This window comes from Acanthochromis polyacanthus, chromosome 2 (assembly GCF_021347895.1).
Source record: "Acanthochromis polyacanthus isolate Apoly-LR-REF ecotype Palm Island chromosome 2, KAUST_Apoly_ChrSc, whole genome shotgun sequence".
Taxonomy (NCBI): domain Eukaryota; kingdom Metazoa; phylum Chordata; class Actinopteri; family Pomacentridae; genus Acanthochromis; species Acanthochromis polyacanthus.
This window is the reverse complement of record NC_067114.1, coordinates 2,856,727-2,879,511: the sequence shown is the minus strand read 5'-3', so window position 1 is coordinate 2,879,511 and position 22,785 is coordinate 2,856,727. Positions and strand designations below refer to the sequence as shown.

Genomic DNA, 22,785 nt, shown 5'->3' with positions numbered 1-22,785 from the left:
TCTAATGATGTCCCGAAATCCTAAACAAAAGCATGCAAGCCAGTTAACGATGTTCCAGGACAGAACCAGTGTTTGTTTTGACCGGTATTGGATCATGAAATGTTTTTTAAAGGCTTCAGATGTCACGATGCTTGCAGACACTGGAAGCTAGATTTGCGTAAGTGAAACAGGTTTAACTGTAAACTGCGACAGGTTTGAGGTTTCAGTTCCGTTCGAGGCTACCGTTAATATCGCACGCTAGTTTTAATGGTACAGTGAGAGACTTCTTTCACACCTGAGCTAAAAATGAAAGAACATCAACGTTTGCATATTAAGTACAATATGCTTCAGTTCTATCCTCTACAGAATTGCAGATTACATAGAACTTGGCAGTTTTCCAGTAAAAGAAAAGATTATGAAAAAGCACTCAGGCTATGAGGGAGGAAAACAAAAGCTAATGTGTGAGATAAGGGTTATTTCTTCCTTGATGTGCAAGTTTAATATTCATATTAAAACACTCTCTTTATTGATAACAGTTCTGTTACATGTGAACTACAACAAACGTTTGTTCTAGTTATTACAGTAGATGAGTTAGACTGATCAATGTTTACCCTCGTGTCGAAAAAAGAAATGTTAAAAAAGTTTCTTAAGAACATTCACATAAAAATCAACCAAAATCCAGCGAATTTCACTGGATTTTGGTTGATTTTTTTTGTGTGAATGTTCCTAAAGAAAATATTAGAAGTTTTACTGATACATATGTAATCACTTTAGATATTTTTAGGATTTTTTGGGGAAGATTGTTGCTCATTTTTGGGAAAATATTTCCAAAAATTTTCTTCCCACATTTGCTGGATTTTTTAAAAATAAGACTTTTAGGGGAAACTTTTAAGGAATTGTTGGAGTTTTCTTCCTGAAGGTTTTGCACATTCTCAGAAATTTGGGTAATTTTTAGGGCTGACCTGAATAGTGATTTCTGGCATCCGGATATTCGGGTCCTATTAAAGACGAATATCCGAATATTCGCTCCGCCCCGTAATGTCCAACGGGTGTGTGTGTGTGTGTGTGTGTGTTCTTGTACTTGCTACATGGTGAGTACCGTTTTCTGCATTTAACTATCAAAGTGAGGACATTTTTACAAAGTGAGGACATTTTGGCCGGTCCTCACTTTGAAACAGCCATGTTTGAGGGTGAAGACTTGTTTTTAGAGAACAGGTATGAATTGAGGTTTGGTTAGGGTTAGGGTAAGGATTAGGGTTAGGCAATCAGTTATGATGGTTAAGATTAGGGTAAGGCTCTAGGAAATGCATTACGCCTATGGATGTCCTCACTAAGATAGAAGTACAAACATGTGTGTATGTGTGTGTGTATGTGTGTGTCTGTGTCTGTGTCTGGGGGGGGGTGACTTACCCCACCGGCCATTCGGGTGGTAACAAACATGAATGGATGAGCCGAAATGGGCCGAAGGCGAAGGGAAGAGACGAGCTCCGAATATTTTCGTCTGGGGGGAGGAGGGGGTGATTACATAGACACATGTGTATATGTTTATGTGATCACAAGACGAGATGAGCCGATGTGAGCAGAAGGCAGAGGGAAGACGGTAACGCTGAATATTTGTTCTGCCCGGTAACGTCCGACCGGGGGAGGGGTGTGGGCGGGCGAATATTCGGATACCAAAATTAACATCCGGATACCACCGTAGCGAACGAATATTCAGGTATTCGGGTCCAGCCTGAGTAATTTTTTTGCAGAATTTTTGGATTTTTTTCAGACGAGGAAACAATATTTTATGGTGCCCGTAAATGAGAACAACAGGAGGATTAATTTTAGTTATTTACACAGAATCTGTTCCAGCAATGAGAGCGTGGTATTTGTACTTCTCAGTGTTTGTTTTTCGAGTGTAAAAAGTCACTGCCATGGTAGGTCACAGAAATAGCCCACAGCACTCATATATGGCATTTTAAATGTCAATTAAATGCAAAACCCCAGAGTAACCCAGGAAGAATGTGCCTCATTACAGCCAGCAAAAATAAGATCTCGAAGGCTTTAAGGTTTCGTATCGATAGTCCGGCATACATGCTCTGTAGATTTAAACATTAACGCCTCTGTGTGTGTATAATTGATTAGCTTAGCGGAAGCTGACACACTGGGCAGCGGCAGCTCTGTGTGCTTTGTCATTTAAGGGGCGTGTGTTTGTGTGCTTTTTTATCCCTGCTCTGTCATTAAAGGAGATGAAGGGAGGAAGTTTGTCCAAGTCTGCGCTGTAGGTGTGTGTCTGTGTGTTAGAAGAAACAAAGAGCCGATTCCGACGTGCACATACGACACGTGTCCGTTTTGAGTGTGTGTAACGCCCGTGTCTGAGCTACAGTTTTCCACGTACTACCCGCATTGTTAATGGATGCCAGTGATGGATGCTCGTTAATGAGCTGCGGTTTCATTTGAACCTTTTCACCCACCTACATTTGTGCATAATTCAATTTGCCCCTTTGTGCGTTGTCGTTGCCATCAAACAACAATGAAACCAACAAAAAAACAGTATTGATTTATGTTTTGCACGTGTTGCCGAGTCGCAAAAGCCCCAAAGACGCTCAGACTGAGATGAATCATGACCGTCAGCAACCGGTTTTAATTCGAGACGTGGTTTCTGTAGCATTTCAAGGGATTCTGATACAATTTGAGGAAAAATGCTTTTTTCTGATCTCACTTTCTTCCATGCTTCTGTTTTTGTTTTTGCAGTTTTTTTAATTTGCAGGAAGCTCTCACTTACAATCAGTGGGTGCATTCACTGGGATAAATAATTTTCTGCTTGTGCATATCAATCAATCAATCCAGTGCCGTGTCGTTCAGTGTAGGCGATCATTTCCGTCCATCTAATCCCAGCTTTTTCTTTCTGAATTGTGGCTGCTGATGGTTCCGTGTGTAGCCATCATGTCAGTCCGTCTATCATTTTCATTCTCTCTCTGCCTCGTTCTCCCTTCCCATTCATTTTTCCAATTGTGGCGATATATTTCCTCATGATGTGTCCAACAATTGCTGCTTGCTGTTTCCTAATTTTGTTCAGCAGTGTGTAATTTATATGAAGTCATTTTAAGACATCTTCATTGCTCATTCTATCAGATATACGTAGCATGACCTCAGTAACCTAGATAAGGCCTTAATTTAATTTAATTTAATTAGGTTTTGGGAAACTGGGATACTGCAGCATGCATACTTCTTATTCTGACACTGGTCAAAGTGGAGGACAATGTTTATATTTTCTGTCGCTTTCTCTTTGCTTTTACTAAGGTGGATAGGACAAATCCAGGGTTTTCAAATTGAAATCAAAGCAGTCACATACGCCGCAATGTTTGCCAAGTTAAAATTTCACACGGACTGAGTGAATGATGTCAGGAGGCAGTTTGGGGTTGTTTTGGCCTTTTTGTCTGTATTTTAGAGAACAGTGGAGTGAGAGACAGGAAATGTGTGGAGAAGACTCAGGGACTATAGCCCCAACCAGTTGAGCTACCAGGATGCAAATTAGGCAGTTTTGATGCCTTTGTGGTTGGCACTTATAGGGTCAACATATAATTGCGGGACATTTTTACTGTTTTCAGGCCTAAAATCAACATGGCCGCCTTTAACCAAACACCACATAACATTTTAGAGAAAGATTCTTAGTAAAATGTAAAGTTATTTCTAAAGATATTGCACTAAACCTGTTGACTACTTTATATTAAATAAGTCAGAAAGCCTTGGAGTCTGGCCAGTCTTTTCTTCAGGAGGAAATGACATCATGTGGAGCAGGTCATGTGATCTGGAATTAACACACTTCCTGGAGAGGTGTTTTTGTAACGGGGAACTTAGTGGAAAGTGATACAATTTGTTATTTTCTGTATAAAATTGGATATATCGACAAAAAAGAAATATCTGTCATGATTATCTCAACTTAATAAAAGAACACAATCCAAACTATTTCTGAATCAGCTCATTTTAATATTGTTTAGCTCATTAGAAGGTGGTTGGTATTAAATCTGGACGGTTATTTAGTTGACATTTTAGGGATATCCAGTCATTTTTTGTTAATAAGTGATTGTTTCCATCATGAATAATTATAGAATTTGTAAAGACATGATTATAATGAACATAAAAACATTTTTTTTTAACTTTTAATAAAAAAAATGTATGCGAGACACATCCCATGGACTTCATAAGTCCCTCAATTACAGATTGACCCTGATATAGCACAAGGGCTGTTTTTAACGCATATTATTCATGATTACAGTGTTTCCCCTGGGTTGAAATGGCTGTGAGGTGGTGGCGGGGAATTATTTATACTATCAGGCCGTCTCCGCCGCAGCCGCGCACCCCCCCCGTGGATGGTCTCGTCGGTCCGGCGGGTTTTGCACTGCACTTTTTTTTTTTTTTTTTTTGCCGCGGACCAGTGAGGCGGCAATGTCGGCAGAATTTTAATGAGGCGGTGGCCTATACCGACGAGGTGGGCCGCCTCGCTGGTTATATGGGAGGGGAAACACTGTGATTAGGATTTTGGCTTCCAACTAATGGACGATGTGGATAAAATCACCTGGTTTCAACTTGAGTAAATGTGGCAACAGGACAGGATTTAGAAACTGGGGGATTGATGTAAATATCAAATCTGAATTCACTCTCAGTCTACATCAGTGCAAATTAGGACACGTGTCCACCAGCATGCGTGATTGGTTAGTACCATGTCTCACTAATAAAAGCGGTGTGACGGTGCAACCAGATTTGCTGCCAGTTAAAGTTGGTCTGGAGTCTCTATAACGCAGTGCTGGTATTTAATTAAGCCCGCTACAAGCCAAAGAGTTAGTTCGTTTACAGAAGCCAGAGACATATGAATGTAAGGTTAATATTTACAGAAACGTCAGATTACATCGTCAGTTTGTGTCGCAAACATCATAGGCACCTGCACAAACAGCATCCAGCTATCAGTAACCGGAAACTTGTATTTATCGTGCATACAGAGATACGATTAACTACATATCTCCATGCAAATGATCCCCAACGTGGTTAATGGTGTTCATGTAAACACCATCACCGAGGGGTTTAGACTGTTATAAGTTCGTCTGCTCAGACATTTAACGGTTGGTTTGGGTTAGAAGAGCTGCTAGCGTTCAGAGTAGACCGGCCAACCTGAAGCTGGACCAGGTAACACATTTGCTCCGTCCCCTGGGAGATGCGGCCTCACATTGAGCCAGAGAAAACCTTTTGTTGGTTAAAGTTTTTTTCTCATTCCAATACAGGAAAAAGAAATCGCTGCACTGCTTCCTGGTGTGAGTGTTTCTGCAGCACGAGCAGGGGTTGTTCTCATGCACAGGTTAGAAATTAAGCTGTTGTGACCTTTATGGCACACACTGCAGGGCAGTAAAATGCTGTTCTGCCGGGTGGAAACCTGTACAACGTGCATGTGTGTGGTTTCTGTGTGGAGCCGCAGTGTCTTAATATATGGACTCAGGCAGTATTGTTACTGAGCGACTGCACTGGTATAAAGACAGAATAAGAATGCAAATCAGTATGTTTATACATTTTTTATTTTCATACCTGAGCGTGTGTGAAAACACAGCACTCAGATGTCTTCGTCCACAGTAACTTCCACCTTATTTCATGGCGCAACGAGAGTCACCTCATATTCACACAACGCAGCAGACGGTCTCTGTCCTCATAAATCTGCAGCTCCGTCAGACGCATTTAACCCTCCTGTTGTCCTCATTTACGGCACCAAAAATATTGTTTCCTTGTTTGAAAAAAATCCAAACATTCAGCAAAAAAATTCCCAAAATTTGCAAAACCTTCAGAAAGAAAATTCCAATAATTCCTTAAAAATTTCCCTTAAAGGTTTTCTTTAAAAAAAAAATAGCCCCCCAAATGTGGCAAGAAAATTCTTGTAAACATTTTCAAAAAATGAGTAAAAATCTTTCAAAAAAATCCTAAAAATATCTAAAATGATTCCACGTATATTAGTAAAACTTCTAATATTTTCTTCAAGAACATTCACAAAAAAAGTCAATTTCACTGGATTTTGTTTGAATTTTTTTTGGTGAATGTTTTTAAGAAACATTTTTTACATTTCTTTTTTTCCACCAAAAAATTTTCAAAGTTTCCCAAAAACATTAAAAATGTGGACATCAGAAGTTTCACTGTAAAAATAAGTTTTTTTTCCCCCACATTTTCAAACTTTAAAACGGGTCGACACGAGGTTTAACTGACTACACATGATTTCATGTTCCACCGTTTGCTTCTTGACTACAAAATACCTTTTCCATGCCTTTTTTTTGACAACATAAGCTGGTTAAATTGTTTCAATTTAGCAATCAAACCCAAATTGTGTCACTAGAAGCGATATCCTCACTCTGTTTTTGAAAACAACGGCAACAAGTCTGCTCTTCTTGTTTTGTGGGAACTAATCGAGCTCAGTTTGCCCTCCACCGGTTCTTGCTGGCTTTCTGCTGGCTTTTCCTCACATTCCCTGTAACACCAGTTCCCGTTCACAAATGTATAGAAACCTCCTCCTTAGAGTCTGTATATATGAGAGTCCCATAAAGTAAACCTGCTCTGGGTCTCGACATATTTATGTTCGCTGGAAAACCTCCAAAGGATCACAGCTGCTAAGCATCTGCACTAGTACTTTTGAATCACCTCAACTGGCCGAGGCTCGGTTCAGATATCCTCTGATATTTCTGCGCCCTTCACTCGTATTACACCTGTTTGAGAAACATTTTTAACAAGTTTAGTAACTGTAGGTGAGGGTTTAGGTGAAGAAACTTAAAATTTTGCTTGATTGCTGCTGAAAGATTGAAACAGAGCTGCATACAAATGAATGCAAGCAGCTGTGTTGAAGAGGCTTATTCCATCCCAAAACACCAAATATTCAGGAAGGTGGTTGCGGCACCATCTTCAATTTTACTGTGGGTGCTGGTGGTGGAAGATCATGATAAAAAAGCTTTGTGCAAAATTACAGGCTTATACTCCCAATAACTTTTTAGTTATGGCATTTTATGGCATAGTTTGAGGGTAAAATTGAGCATGATACAATGATGGCTAGAAGCTGGGACTTTGCATGGCTATAGTAAGAAGATGGATGAGTTTCTGTGCAAATTTGCAGATCTCTACCACCTGTGCTACACTGACTTCAGGGTCCTTGAAAATTAGGCACTTTTCATGGGGGGCAATGTTCAGCAGTCCATATCTCTCTAAACAATGTGCCTAGAGGGCTCCCCCTGTATAAGTTATAAGCCAGTCTGGTCTAGAGCAATACTAAATGGTGCTAAGACATTAATCTGTAAGATTTCTGGTATTTTTAACACCCTTAACCCTACTCATGAGTGGTTTTTACAAATAATTTATACATTTTGGGCAAGCCCCCCTGCTCTGTAGAGACTTCTCCTGAGTGTGTGTGTTGTTTCTAGGACTTCCCCAACATGTAGAGAGCTTGGAGAAAAAAATTCAAGTCTCTGTGATACCCAGAAGCAGCGATATAAGCATTTTAAAACCTAAAAATTCCAGACGAGGATTAGGGGGGGAGGGCATTTTGGCCTAAATTATTAAAATTTGAAAATGCCATAACTCAAAAACTACTGGGAGTCGATGCCTGTAATTTTGCACACAAAGTTTTTTTTTATCATGATCTCCCACCACTATCTTCCAAAGCCAAATTGAAAATGGTGCTGCAACCCCCATATGTGAATTCAGACGGAATTGGTCTGTAGTGAATTATGATGAAGGAGGCTCAAGTTGTTTGAAGGATCATTAGACATTTAAACAAGGATTTCTTTTTCATTTTAAGACAGCAGCTGCTCCTCTCTCTTAAGATTTCCTTGCAAATGTATCACCTTTTGGAAAAGTAATACTGCTGCTACCAGTTATTTCCAGTCATTTACTCCGGTTCGTATCACTTTGGATTTTTCTGCATTTAAAACCAACTGATGCATTTTCAAATATGCCATTTCAAATCGTGCGTAAAACTCTAGAGCTAGACCATTTCCAAGTAACTGGGACGAACTATTGATTAGGATCTTTCTGTCAAGGTTCATGTCAATAATCTGATCTCTAAATTAAAGGTGAATCTCGGTTTCTACTACAGAAACATGTCGTGTTTCTCCCTCAGACTTCGGAAGCTTCTCATGTGAGCTACACCCCCTGTCAAAAGTTTTAGGACACCGCCTCATTCAAATAAAGTAGAACCTGTCCTACAGCTTTTGACAGGGGGTGTATTTCATCACATGGATGTGATCAGGGCAGGACTCTGATCATACATGTAAAGTTTCAGGCAGATTGGAGCATGTTCAGGGCATTTACACAGCATTTGAAATTTCATGGCGAAGGATCAAAATTCCAGAGGCCGCCATGGACACGCCCTTTGACTTTGGAAAAAGATTTTAATAACTTTGGATCATTAAGGCCTCCTGTATGTACTGGCCCAATTTGAGGTGAATTAGAGTTTCCCCCCAGGAGGAGTTGGCTCTAGAAAAAAATGAAAAATGGCCAAAATCTTGACATTCAACGCAAAATAGCTCACTTCCTGTTGGGTTTGGAATGTGGCTGTCACTGACTTTTTTGTTCAGCCTGATGTGCTGCATATGTGTACCAAATTTGGTAGATACACCCCCTGTCAAAGGTTGTAGGACAGGTTCTACTTTATTTGAATGAGAAAGTGTCCTAAAACTTTTGACAGGGGGTGTACTTCTTTGCCGATACTTGATCATGGCGATGTTGTGTTTATGTGTGCTTCAACCAGCTGCCCATCCTTGCCTCTGGTCTACCAGGGTGCTCTGAGGTTTATCGCTGATTGTAGCCGCCTCATCCACCACTGAGAATTCTATGCTACAGCTGGCATACTTTCCTTGAATGTACAGAGACATGCACACAGGTTGACTCTGGTTTATGAGGCTCTTCTTGGCTTGTTTCCTACTTATTTATGCACTTTTCTTCTGAGAACTGGAAGCCGTTCTGTCCTACGATCACATGACATTTTGTATCTCTCAGCTCCTTGTGTTAAAATGAAACGGGGGGGGGGGCTTTCAGTTCCTCTGCCTCCTCTGCTTTCCCTCCAATCTGAACCGGAATTGTCAAAATTTGTTCCACATGAAGCCTTCCGCTCTATCTTAAGATATCAGCGACGGAAATCCTTGGAACAGTGCCTGTGTTCTTAAATTGTTACTGTAAAAATAACTCCTGTGTTTTATGTATCTAATTGCTTGTATTTAATATTTTAATGTTTGTTGTTATCTGTCTGGTTTTTGCTGCCTCTCTTGGCCACTCCTTGTGAAAGAGGTCTTGATCTCAATAATACATTACAGTACAATACAAGAACTTTATTTATCCCCAAAGGGAAATTCAATCGTCTGGGAATCTTTAGAATTATACAGTCTAATTGCTGATGGTATGAAAGATTTTCTACATCTTATAGGAGCCGTCCTCCAGCAACGTTTCTTTGCTCATTGAGGAAGATATGAAGTGGATGATCCATGTTTCTCAGAATGGCCTCCACCTTGCTCGGTGCACATCTCTCCACCTCATCCTCCAATGAGTTCAATTTTATTCCAGCCACAGAGCAGCTTTTTGAACCAGTTTGTTCAGACGCCTTGCATCCTTGTGTTTTGTACTGCCTCCCCAGCAGACTGCAGCATAAAACAGAACACTTGCCAACAGGTCTTTTATCTGGTTAGATAAAAGGTTAAATTAACAAAAAAAAAGTCATGAAAAGCTGGTCTTGGCTTTGCAACTCAATTTCTCCTCCTCTTCTTCCTGTCTCTCGTCTGTTTAACAGCAAATGGTGATGAGCCTGCGGGTGTCGGAGCTGCAGGTGCTGCTGGGCTACGCTGGGCGCAACAAGCACGGACGCAAGCACGAGCTGCTGACCAAGGCGCTGCATCTGTTGAAAGCCGGCTGCAGCCCCGCCGTGCACATGAAGATCAAAGAGCTGTACCGACGACGCTTCCCTGCCAAAATGGTTTCCCACTCGGAGCTGGCCCTCCCCGGGCCGCATCACCCGGCCACAGCTGGAGTGGTCGGAGGAGGGGGAGCAGCGCTGCCGGCCGGCCTGACACAGCTGGCGTACGAGGGTCACGCCGGTCACGGTGGAGCCCCATCGCCTGCCGCCTTACTGCCCCTCTCGCTGCTCGGCCCTGGGAAACATGAGCTGACCGGCCTGACGCACCACCTGCCCACTTCAGCCACGCTGCATCCGGTCCACCCGGACGTCAAGCTCCAGAGGCTGCCCTTCTACGACATGCTGGACGAGCTCATCAAGCCGACCAGTTTAGGTGAGGAAACGAGTGCGAGTGAGGCGATTGTGCGATTTCGCAATTGTTTTTGTATCCAGTGACATCATAAAAACAGAAGTGATGACTCTCCAGAGAACAGTTTAACTATCTGGCCTGAAACTTTACTGTTGTGGTTTGGTGTTACCGCCATTATAGAGCCAAATTGGCCCCAGCAGGCGTCTGTTTGCAGCAAAAAAAAGCCTGATAAACACACTGCAGACTACCTACTCATTACCAAACAGCAAACAAACCAAATAGGTGACTGTGTGGTGAATGCACAGGAGCATTCAGCACCTAAAGAGGCTGATGTTTCCCTCAGAGGTGGGTGGAGACCAAAAACAAAGCTCCAAAACAGTGAATATTGTGTCGGCAAATTATTTCTGTTGGCTGTGGGTCTGCTGGGTTTGTATATAAGCAGCTATTTACTTGCCATATCAGCTTTAAAGGGGGTGATTATGTGTGTGGAAGTTGTATTTACATCTTGTTCCCAAGTTGCCAAAATCTTCTTTGTGAATAATTAAATCTGTCAGAAATGGTTTTGGTTTTTGACAATTAAATTAAATAGTTTTAAATCAGGACTTTCCCTGGCTCAGGTCGGGTATTATTTCAGTGTCTCAGATGCATATTTAATTACTATTTAAGTAAATGTAAGTATTCCATCTCACCGACTGATTCAAACACAATATAACTGCAACCAGTTCCATCCCCTATCCTCCTCTCTCCACGCTTCCTTTCTGAATCTTTATAAATTTGAAAATGTCAGAAAAACGTTCTGCAAGGTTGTTGATATCCATAACAGCATATTATTCCCATAATAATGATGGTAGCAGGAGCTGAAAACATTGACATTTGTAGTTCCTCTGTTGTATAAAAGGGCTCCTTCCAGTGCCGGTGTTTTGCCGCCTGCTAATGTGTTGACAGGGCACAGAAAAGTTACTGCAGAAATATCATTTTCAGATTTATCGCCAGAGTTCGGAGCAGGGAGATGCCACATTTTGGTTCCCTGGAGGAGTTGGTCAGAATATTAACTGGGTGCCTTATTCATCCTTTAGTGGTGATACTGGGTTCATTACCTTATCTCAGCATTTATTCACGTTTGAAAACAGTATGCAAAGATAAATCTATTTTTTCATGCATCTGAAGGTCATTGTAGAGTAATGTCCAGTTACTTGAGTTAGAGATGAATAATCAATCAATCAATCAATCAAATTTTATTTATAAAGCACCTTCCAACAGCCAAAAGGAGCACAAGGCGCTTAACAGAGTAAAATAAAATAAATAAGTAAAAGCATTTTAAGAAACACAGTTCTAAAAGGAGCTAAGCGTCAAACGCTACACGGAACAAGTGCGTTTTCAGACGACATTTAAAAACATTTAGTTCAGAAATGGACTGTAAGTGCGATGGAAGAGAGTTCCAGAGCTTAGGGCCAAGAACGGCAAAAGAGCGGTCACCAAACTTTCTATATCTTGCCCTGGGGACAACCAAGGAGGTGTGGCTAGATGAGCGTAGAGTCCTGGCAGGTTGGTAAATTGCCAACAGCTCTCAATTGTACAGAGTCCTTCAAAAAAAATCCTGGATCCAGACGGTGATCCGGATTACCTCCAAAATCTAATCGATTGTTACTTTTGCTCTTCCGGACATTCTGTAAAAATTTGGTGAAAATCCGTCCATGACTTTTGAGTTATGCTGTTAACAGACAGACAGACAGATGGCCTGGCAGAGGTCTGCGCTCTCCGAGTGCTTTTCTAGTTTCAGTGTAGAACCATTGGATATAAATGAGTCTCTGCATGTGGACCATGAACAACATGTTAGCCCCCACTCTGTAGCACAACTGAGCCTGGTTCTACATAAAAACAGTTCATACTCGAGCATTTTCCTGCTAAAGGTGTAGAAAGTTTCTTGTATGGGTGGTTTTTTACTCTCAAGCAACTGGAAAACTTTTTTTTTATCTATACCATAAAGTCTTCATGACTACGTATGCAACAGCTGACGCTGCTCTTACAGGTGTTACGGTCATAAACGTCTAGAATCTGCTTCATCAGGACTACGTGGGTGTGCTTAGATCAGATATCATTTACATCAACGCCATAAACAGACAACCAGTCAGCCGTTCTACGATTGTAGTTTTTATATTGTGTGCTGATTGGTGTACCATAACAGAAATAACTGTCCAGGCAGAACACGGATGAACATCTGCGCTGCATCGTGCATGTATGATATATGCACAATGCATTTATATGACTTGATTTGGCTTCAAACAAAAAACCAAGAAGAAAGTTCAATGTTACTGAATGTGTCTTTCTGTAGTTTTGTGTTCCTACATTGTACAGAATAAGTTAATCCACAGGCTTTAAACGGTGCAGGTTTAGAACAAAGCTTCGGTGCTTTATCTGGTCCAGATCTGGAATGAAGATGGGGTTGTAAACGCTCAGTTTAAGAATCAGACTAATTCCTGGGTAGGTGTTCTGTGGGCCAGAAGAGGAAGAATCTGGGGTGCCGATGAAATCACAAAGTGAGGGATTACCTCCTTAAACAGTGTTCATGTTTGACAGAATTTCTGTTGCGCAGCGCGCTCACTTCTGCTTTTGAAGCTGTAACGTACACGAGACAGAGACAGACGATTACTTGATTAATCGAGGGCTGCAGCCCCAGATGGATGGTTTGAAGTTCGGCAGAGGAGTAATCATAGTTCATATAAGAATCCACCACTGAGAGGAAGAAGCTTTAGAAACTAGTTTCACGGCCTTTAACTTCAAATATCCAGATTTTTCTCTTGTCTAACCTCACGAAGGTCCAGCGTTTTAGCATTCCATCCTGTCTGCCCTTTAATTTACTACTTAACAGACTTTTAATCTCGGCTTTATCTTGGTTAGATTTGTCATTGCATTAGGGTCTACATCCAGCACACAGCCTGCACTTAGCATAATAACACTCTTTGGGCTCTGGGATATATTGCAAATATATGGAAATGTCTAGATTTTCCTACATTAGCATTTTAATGGAGTAAGAGACCATCTCTTGATTAATTTGCCTGCAGATGCATGTACAAACACAGCGCCTGCAGCTCTGTCATCACACCATCTTTCTCCTCTCCTGGTCTCACTCTATCCATTTCCATCCCTCTCTCTCCCTCTTTCTCCGTCCGTCTTCTGTCTCCGTGGCCATCCTCGGTCAGAATTTGCATGCAGAGTGATGAAATCGCACAGGCGTACACCTGTGCCCACAGAAACGCACCCTCCCCTCATTTGAATCCGAGTCGCACGTTCACATCCTTCTCTCACACATACAGTACACAGCGCGCACGCACTTTCCAATAAATAATGCATGTCGATCGTATTGTTCCCAGAGAGGCACGGAGAGCGAAAAGGGATGAGTGATAGGAGGAAAAACCCTGAGGAAGATGTGGCACATCATTAGACGAAATTGAAGATTTGAATTTGCCAGAAAAAAAGCTGAAACTCAGCTGCAGCTTTGAGGTGATGACCCTCTTTGTCCTAATGATAATGGAGGGCAGAAAGGAAACCTCTTGATTAATTGTAGCCCCCCCTCACCCTGCTTTATTGCCAGACTGGGAGATTTTTTTCCTTCTTCCTTTAAGACAGCCGTTCTCTCTGTACTCACTGATCACACTCTTTCACATCTCTTCTCTGTTTGTCTCTCTGATCTACTGACACTCTCTCCTTCTCCCTCTCTCTCCTCTATTGTTGTTGTTGCATCTCCTGTTGCCTTGCCTCCCTTGCCTCTCTCTCTCCCCCTCACCCTCTCATTTTTTCTGACTCCCTTCCCCCACTTTGTTTGCTTGCTCTCCTGGTTCGCAAGATTTTTTTTGTTTTATTCATTTATTTTTTGCCGGAGAAAGCTGATTTGTTGGCCATATATGCATTTAAGCAGAATCCAAACAAAAGCACATGTGCATGGGAGATTTAAGACATAAAACAAAATCACTTGTTCGGTGCGTCCATGCATCTAACATTAAAATAAATAAGTCAGTTCTATAAGTAACTGAAAGCATAACAAACTTACGATGCATTGCAGTATGTAACTCGTATAATGAGACACAAAAACATTCCACACGGCCAAAAATGTGCATCCTTTTAAACTTAGCCTTTTTACAAAACCCAGCATCTTTGACATCAAACCGGTGTCTACCATAATAGATTCCATATGTGCTCATTAAATGTTGGTTTTAGCGCCCCACAGCTGCCAAACGGTTCAAACTGTGGCCGCTGCTGCAGGTCCTTCCCTTGTTCATTACGCTAAATTCATGAAACCTAAATTAAAGCTGCAAATAACAGTTATTATTTTCATTTCTGAATAATGTGTTGGTTGATTTTTCAGTTGTTTGGTCAATAAAAAGCCCATAAAATTATTATGTTTTGTCCACAACTCAAAGTTAAGCTGGAATCAAGGATTTTTTTTCTGATAAAATTGATTAATTGGTTTGCAAAATAGTTAGATCTATAGTTGACTAATAATCGAACAATTGATGCAGCTATAATCTAAATAATGGTAAATGCCAAAAATGTAATAGCTTTACTGCTGCAATGATAGTTGATTATAAATAATGGATTCTTCTCAAATTAAATGCTTTTATTTTGTCCTTCATTATAGTAAATTTAATTTAAGTTTCAGCTACAGAAGACGTCTGATGATGTTTCTTTGGTCTCTTTTTTCTCAGTTTTCTGCAGTTTATTTCCAAGCTAACAATTAATTGAGCTAATAATTGAATCATTTCTTGTAGTCGTAGCTCTGAATTATTCCTGTAAGCTTACAAAACGCCCAGCTCTTGTTCAGTTCTGCAACTGTTCCATAAATTTACCCCTTAAACCGAACTGAATTCATATTCCGCTCATGTTGGTTTCCTCCAGTTTTTAATGACATTTGGATGCTGTAAGGCAGTAATTTATTTTGAATCCGTACAAGATGTTTACTATTTTAAGAGTCACCATGTCCCCAAGTTTTTGAGCCTTTAATTTAATAAGCGCTGGGTTTGTTGGTTTTTGATAAGTGGATTTGCCAGGAATCCTCTTGGCTTTATATTTTAAGTATAAAAACTGAATTTGTAGTAAAGGCACACAGTAAGTCACGTGTAGCTGAACAATATATGACAATAAATACAAGGTTTATAGTATAGAGTGAGGTCAGAAGCCTTGAGTTGAAAACTGTGAGCTCTAAATACAGACCGAGTCCTTTCCCTTGTATGGAATCTCAGGAGTGCCACAATTAAAAATGAATCTGTTAAAAAATATGAAGAAGAATAAAATAAAAAGATTTTAAAAATAAGGAAACAATTCTGTACATGTAAAGAGGAGTAAATAGAAAATAAATTAAAAATATGGAAATAGAAAGGTAAATTTTGTCTTTGCTTTTCTGTTATTACTTAGTTTTTCTTCTTTTTTCCATTTTGTCATTGCTTTTTTTTGCTTTGTCTTTGCTTTTTGCATTTTCAACTCCTCACCTGGACGGAAAGCCCCGCCCAAAGCCATTTGATTGACAGCTCAGTCCATCAAGTTAAAGCAAATGCAAAAATCTAACTTTTTATTTTCATATTTTTAGTTGATCAGTTTATTGGTTTTGTTTATTCCTCTTTATATTTACACTTTTCCTTATTTTTTAACAGTTTTTTAAAATTTATTCCTCTTTATATTTACACATTTATTTCTTTATTTTTTTAACAGATTTATCTTTTATTTTGGCACTCCTGTGATTCCATATACTGCAACATTAGTCCAGATGCTAAAAAAAAAATCTTCAAGCTGCAGCAGAATTTATCACTGATCAGATTAAAATACGACAGCGCTGCTTCACACATGTGGGAGAGGAGCTGGAGAGAAATATGGTGACTGATAAGCTGCGTTCAGATTTACAGTGACGGAGGAGATGTGGTGCATGTGAACGTGTTCTCCCATTTCCTGCCTTAACCTGATTTCTCACAGTAACCGGGTTTCTTGTGTGCATGTAAATGTAGTTATTATCACTCTCACACCATCCTCCCCTCCCTCACCCTCTCTCCTTGTCATTACCCTTCCTCCCGTGAAGTCTTCTGCTCTGCTAAGTCTGACCAGCCTGAGGAATCAAGGTTAGTCGGCCCACAGTTTAGTCCTGCCGATGTAAACCGGTCAACAGTCGGGGCTGCACCAGCTTCTCCCGTATCGCCATGGCGACCTCGCCGGTTGTACCCTGGTCTCGCCTCCATCATTGTCCGTCCTCCACAGAGAACTCTGCCTTTGTGCTCACTTTGAATATCATTGTGGTGGCCATGCATTATACATGATTTAATCAGCATATCTGCAGGAAAAGGATGCCGGCCGTCTCACGTCTGATGGCCGTTTTGTGCATAATGGCTCATTACATGAGGGAGTGGATTGCTGCTGGGGGAAAATCATGTGATAAAGACGTCTTATAAAGAGATTTTGATGATCAAAGATGAGTCACTCCATGGCTGAGCCTGACCGATGTATGAGTCAGCGAAATATTTCATGCCTGTTGCAGATCTGTGGGCTTTTTATGTGTTGTCCGTGAAGAAAACTTCTTTTTACAGAATGTGACACCATGAAAGGTAATTGTGGTGATTTAGAACGGGTGTCATCGTATACACCGATCAGCCACGGCATTAGAACCACCTACGTTACGCTGCGTGGTGCCTTTGTTTCATTCAAACAGCCATCAGGACATAGACGCTGGTGTCCTTTGGGTCCTGTGGGGTGCACAGGGGAGCCTTCGTCCCGTAAATCCAGTATCAGTCGCTTTCCAGTTTCTGTTTTATTTTTTTCTGTACTGAATCTTATTTTTAATAATTCCTACATCCCAGTAACTGGAATAATTCTGGTTGCATGTGGTGTGTTTGCATCAGGGGTGTCCAACATGAGGCCCGTGGGCCAAAAGTGGTCCTCCAGAGGGTCCAGTCCGGCCCTCAAAGTGGAAAAATTCCAGAGAAGACATTAACTGCAGATTGTAAATTAGTAAAACTATGAATTTAAAATAATTTCTAAACCGTGACAAGTAAAATACTAGATTGCTCATTGTTGTTTTGTCTTTTTGTGTCTCATTTGTGTAATATTTTGATCCTTTTTCGTCAGACTTTTGTCGTTTGTCTCATGTTTCTGTCGTTTTGTTTCTTGTTTTTATCTTTTTGTGTTTCCTTTTTGTCTCACTTATGCTCTTTGTCTTATTTCTGTCATTTTGCGTTTTGCTTTATTTTTGTTTTTGTTTTTGTCGTTTTGTGTTTTTTTATGTCTCGCTTGTCCTGTTAGTCTCCTTTTCTGTCATTTTGTTTCTCGTTTTTGTTAAATTTTTGTTGTTTGTCCATTTTTTGTTGCTTTGTAACTTCTTTGTCAAATGTTTTCTCTTTTTTTTGTTTTGTTTCCTGTCATTTGTCTCATTTTTGTAACAGTTTGTCTTGTTTTTTTGTCTTTTTTGTCTGACTTTTGGCGCTTTGATCATAAAATAAAAACACTATATGGTTCCGTTACAGATAGCTGTGACTAAATGTTGTTTTCTTTTCTTATTTTTCTTCAGAAATTTCAGGTTGTTCATCATGTTCTGTAAAAACATAATTCCTTACATGTGAACATTTTTGCACGAAAACAAAGGAAAAATGTGGAGTTGTGGCTATTTATCAGTTGTTTTGCTCGGATTTTACTGGTCACTTGAGATCCAGTTGGGCTGAATGTGACCCCTGAACTAAAATGAATTTCACATCCCTGATTTAGACGTTCATTATCATAATCGTATGCACCCAGCAGTAACATGACAAACAGCATAACCGGAGAAAAGTTTTTTTTTTTTTCCTGCTGCAAGCTCCTTATTCTAGAGCATAAGTTGTGGACTGCTGGCAGCTTAATAGGTTTCTGTTTTATATTGTGTAGCAGAGACATTGTGGAGTGATATAAGGAAGCGTTTACATAAAATAAGGGAAGGAGAATGTACACAATCAGGGTTTTTGAACACACACACACACACACACACACACGCATAGGTAATCACCAGTGTTGTCAGTATTTCCAGACTCATTTTCGATACCACATTCCACAAACCTCCGGGCCTGCAGTCGTTCCTTCACCTCAGAAAATGATTACTGAACCACAGGATGAATGTTGGAGCAAATCACACCAGCATTCATCTAATAACAAACAGCGCAAAGCTTCACAAAGCGCTCGTCTCGTCGGCAGCTGAAACCCTCAGCTTCCCCCTCGTATGATGCAGTTTAAGTTTATCGTCGAATCGCACAGACGTCAAGTTTGGTCGAGCTTCTAAGCTGCAGAGGATTGTGACCTTGAGGTGCTGCAGCTTGTTCTTGTTCCCCGTTTTGTGATATTATTAGAATTCCTTTCTTCATCTTGGTAAAGTTTAGCGGACAGGCAGAGTACATGGAAAATTATCAAATTTTCAACCAAGTTCCTCATTACAAAAACACCTCTCAAGTAGGTTTCTTAATTCCAGATCACATGACTGGCCATTTTGTTTCTTCTTTGGTCATTTTCATACAGTTTTGTGGTCATTTTAGGTCTGTTTGTGGTCATTTTGCACCCCTTTGTGGCCGTTTTCAGTCTGTTTGTGGTCATTTTGTATGTCTCTGTGATCATTTTGCAACTTTTTGTCATTATTTTGCGTGTCTCTAGTCATTTTGTGTCTTTATATGATAATTTTGTGTGTCATTTGTGTTTTTCTGTGGCCATTTTGTGTCTTTTTGTGCCTTTTGTTGGTCATTTTGTGTTGTACGTTTGTGTCTCTCTAGTGTCATTTTTGGTCACTATCAGTCTGTTTGTGGTCGTTTTGTCTCTTTTTGTGATAATTTTGTGTCTCATTGAGTCATTTTGTGTTTTAGATACAAAATAGATACAAAATAGCAAACTGTATCTGTGTCGGAGAAATCACTTTCCACTAAGTTCCCCGTTCAAAAAACTCCTCTCCAGGAAGTGTGGTAATTCCAGATCACATGACCTGCTCCACATGATGTCATTTCCTCCTGAAGAAAAGACTGGCCAGACTCCAAGGCCTTCTGACTTATTATCCCCCGCCTCCACGAAGTGGAAAAGGGGGATATAGGTTTGGCCTCCATCCGTCCGTCCGTCTGTGTGTCCGTCCGTCCGTCCGACATGAAGGGGACAGCTTTTCTCGGAAACTATTACAGCTAGGATTACGAAATTTAGTGTGTAGCTTCACACCATGGACACCTTGATCAAGTTCGAAAATGAGACCTGTGCGATAATATTTAACAGAGTTATGGCCCTTGATCACTATTTTGGATATAGACTCATAGACATCACATGTGGCGGGGGATATTGATGACCATGTCGTCTTGTTTAATATAAAGTAGTCAACAGGTTTACTACAATATCTTTAGAAATAACTTTACATTTCACTCAGTTGTATGTATAATATTTAGAAGAATCTTTGTCTAAAAATATCATGTGGTGTTTGGTTAGAATAAACGAAATGTTGATTTCAGGCCTGAAAACCTCAAAAATGTCAACTATCTTTGAAAAAGTCCCGCAATTATACACTGACCAGCCTGCAGAAAATGCTGAGATAATTTACCAGCACCTTTTATAAAGAAAGCACAGTTAAGTATAATAAATCTTGTATTTAACGAATGAATCTTTGAATGAAACCGTATTTCAGGTCTGACTATCATGTGAGATTTTATTGTGAGTACAAAAAAAGATCTAATCAACTTGGGCCTCTTTAATCTGAAAGTACCGGCAAACATCGATTATACACTTTTAATTATTTGCTTTCATTGGAGGTCACAAAGCGCCGCAGTAACACTCAGAAGTCATATGTTCAAGTCCTAACCACAGCGGTTGTTTGCCCTGCTGGAGTGTCCTTGAGCAAGCACGTTTAATCAGTACAGATCAGCTGTTTTGTACATCTTGTTTGTGCTGGTACGCAAATAAATGTGTCCTCGGGGAGCCGGTAAAGACTCTGTATCACTTACACTATGGGCTATATGCAGCGGGTTATGGCGGCGATGTTCCCAAACACCTACAGCACAGAGAGCGGCCTCTTCGCTGCACATCAAAACACAACCTGAGATTTAGCAGCTCTTACTCTGACCCCCGCGTGATCTCCAGCAAAATCTTTATCTCACTGTAAACAAGTCAGCCTTCTCACAGCAAATGAACATCAACAAAAGGAGCCTTGGCTGCACTCGACTGTAAACACGCTGCACAAAATGGCTTCCATCTCTCAGAGCCTATTAAAGCAGCATTTTTTTTTTTTTTTTCCTCCTGAATCGGTGCATCATCGTCTTCACGAGCTGGCTGATTAGACAGACCCGATGACTCCAAACATCTGCTCTTGTAGCTCTGCTGAAACATAAGCAACGCTGTTATTTCTGCCGTGTATTTACCCTCGCTCTGATGGTATACTTCACGATACGCTGACTTGGGTGTGGCTTGTTCTGTTTAAAACCACATTCTAAAGGCATGTTGAAATTCCTGCTGCCATATATACATTGATAGACGCAGCAGCTAAGAAAACGTGATGCTGGCCTTAGCAGTCCTGTATGCACATTAAATGAACCCTGTAGGTTTGTAACTTGACACCACCCTCGTGCAGATAATAAAAGCTAATCAGTGGCGTTAAGGAGAGAGATGGTAACACTTCGGGAAACTTGTCGTCGTGCGTGAGCGTGGGCGTAGCATCCAGACCTGACCTTTTGTCGCGTATCTTTCTAGTTTGCGTTTGAGTGACACTGAAAGAATTTCTGTCTTTGTTCCGCCTGCGAACGCTGCTGTATGTTGTGTTTGTGCACATATGTGTGGCTGCCTTTGTGGACGTGTGTGCCTGCGGTGCACCGAGCGGAGAAAAAGTAGCAAAGCCACTAACAAGTTAATAAACTCCAGCTGGGCTTTGTTGTGCTGAAGACGGGCTGTAGAGCCGAGCACATTCTCTGAAGTTTGGCTCTTCAAAGCACAACTAAAAGAAGAACTTGAGTTTTATGGTTCTTACTGACTGTAGGGTCAAAATCAGCATTGTGAGAAAAGTCATTCTGCACGTAGTTTTTTTCCCCTTTATTGCCACTGTGAAATATCGAGTGTAGATGTAGCAGAAAATAGAGAAAAATGTCACTGTGCCTTTAGAAGAGATGTGGCCAAAGTAAAATATAAATGCAGTTCGAGCATAATATGCGACGTAGAACATTTTCATTGCATCCCTCAGGATATTAATGCTGTAGAAGCTCTTTGTTAGGCCACAAACTTGTGCAATTATGTAACTGGGGCCAGTTTGTTACCAAAAGTACTTTCCCCAAAAAGTTTGCAGCTGCAAAAATATATTATTAAATACATTTTAAAAGACAGATTTAGCCTCCGGAACTGAAAAGAGAAGCCAATGTGGAAGTGTGGAAGGTTCAACTCCCAAAAGAAGTCTTATTGTATAGAAGTCTATGATTGCACAACCTTAGTTCTCGTTTAATTTGTTATCTCGGTTAATATGTTCCTAATGAGTGTATGATGGTTTTAATCACTGGTTTCAGGAGTATGTTTTTGGGTGTGACTGTGGTTGTCTTTTTGCAAATCATCAGAAGCCTTCTCTTCGGCCACCTCTGCACTTTGAACATTAAAAGTGAAGTCCTAAGCAGTTACTATACTACGTTGTTCGTGAAAGACAAGTTTATTCGCAAAGAAAGAGAACCCATTTTGATCTTATCCAACAGCTCCCACAATGGTCATGAGAATCAGTTTAACACTAAAATGTTAGAAGTTCACCTTAAGGCATCTCTTCAGGTTGTAGGGCAACGTATTGGTCAAAATATGTGATCAGATGAGATCAAATCAGCGGTGGCTGAGCATAAATTACACTAAAAACTAGGGCTCCAGCTAACGAAGCCTCGAGTAATCGTCTCAGCACGATATGTCATCAAAAGCGGAAGTGAGCGGGCAAAGCAACAGAAATCACCGTCCGACCGGAGCGCAGAACACGGACAGACATCGGCGCTGCCTCGTGAATATATTATGTTTGCACGATGCAGCGCGGACGTCCGCGATCTATCGTAAGCGTGGATGTCAGCGTTTACTATACAGCTGTATCTAAACCCGGACGTCCGCGCTGCATCGTGCATACATAATATAAGCACGATGCACGTGATTTCTGTTGCCTTGCGCACTCACTTCCACTTTTGATGACGTATCGTGCTGCGACGATTACTCGAGGCTTCGTTAGCTGCAGCCCTACTAAAAACTATATTTAGTTTATGATTTCAGATGGAATAACCCCAGTGTGTTGGTGCTTGTGATGTTTTTGAGTTCTCAGTCAAAATTCAAGATGGTTAATTCCAAACTTGAGGCTTCTAAACGAAACCGGAGGGCGTGGCCATGGTGGCTGCATCCGTCTTTCATATACTGTCTGTGGTATGTGGGAATCCTTTTCTACCTCCCACTAAAACAGATTAATCAACGTATTTCTGAAGACCAGCGAGTGTGAATATACCTTACCGAGTGTATATTTTGGATTGTCCTTGGTTTGTCTGCCCTTCACTGTAAACATCCACAGATTTGAGGTCATTCTCCCATCTGTCAC

General features: G+C 40.7%; 1 protein-coding gene across 2 annotated transcripts in view; it reads left to right on the top strand.

Moving 5' to 3' along the window:
* The window catches only part of LOC110948501 (E3 SUMO-protein ligase PIAS1-like), an 87,611-nt gene that overhangs the window by 31,446 nt on the left and 33,380 nt on the right, over nucleotides 1-22,785 (top strand). For both annotated transcript variants that reach the window (XM_022190054.2, XM_022190053.2), the window contains exon 2: nucleotides 9,764-10,259. In XM_022190054.2, the coding sequence (XP_022045746.1) occupies nucleotides 9,764-10,259 (496 nt within the window). The remainder of the gene's footprint in view (nucleotides 1-9,763; nucleotides 10,260-22,785) is intronic.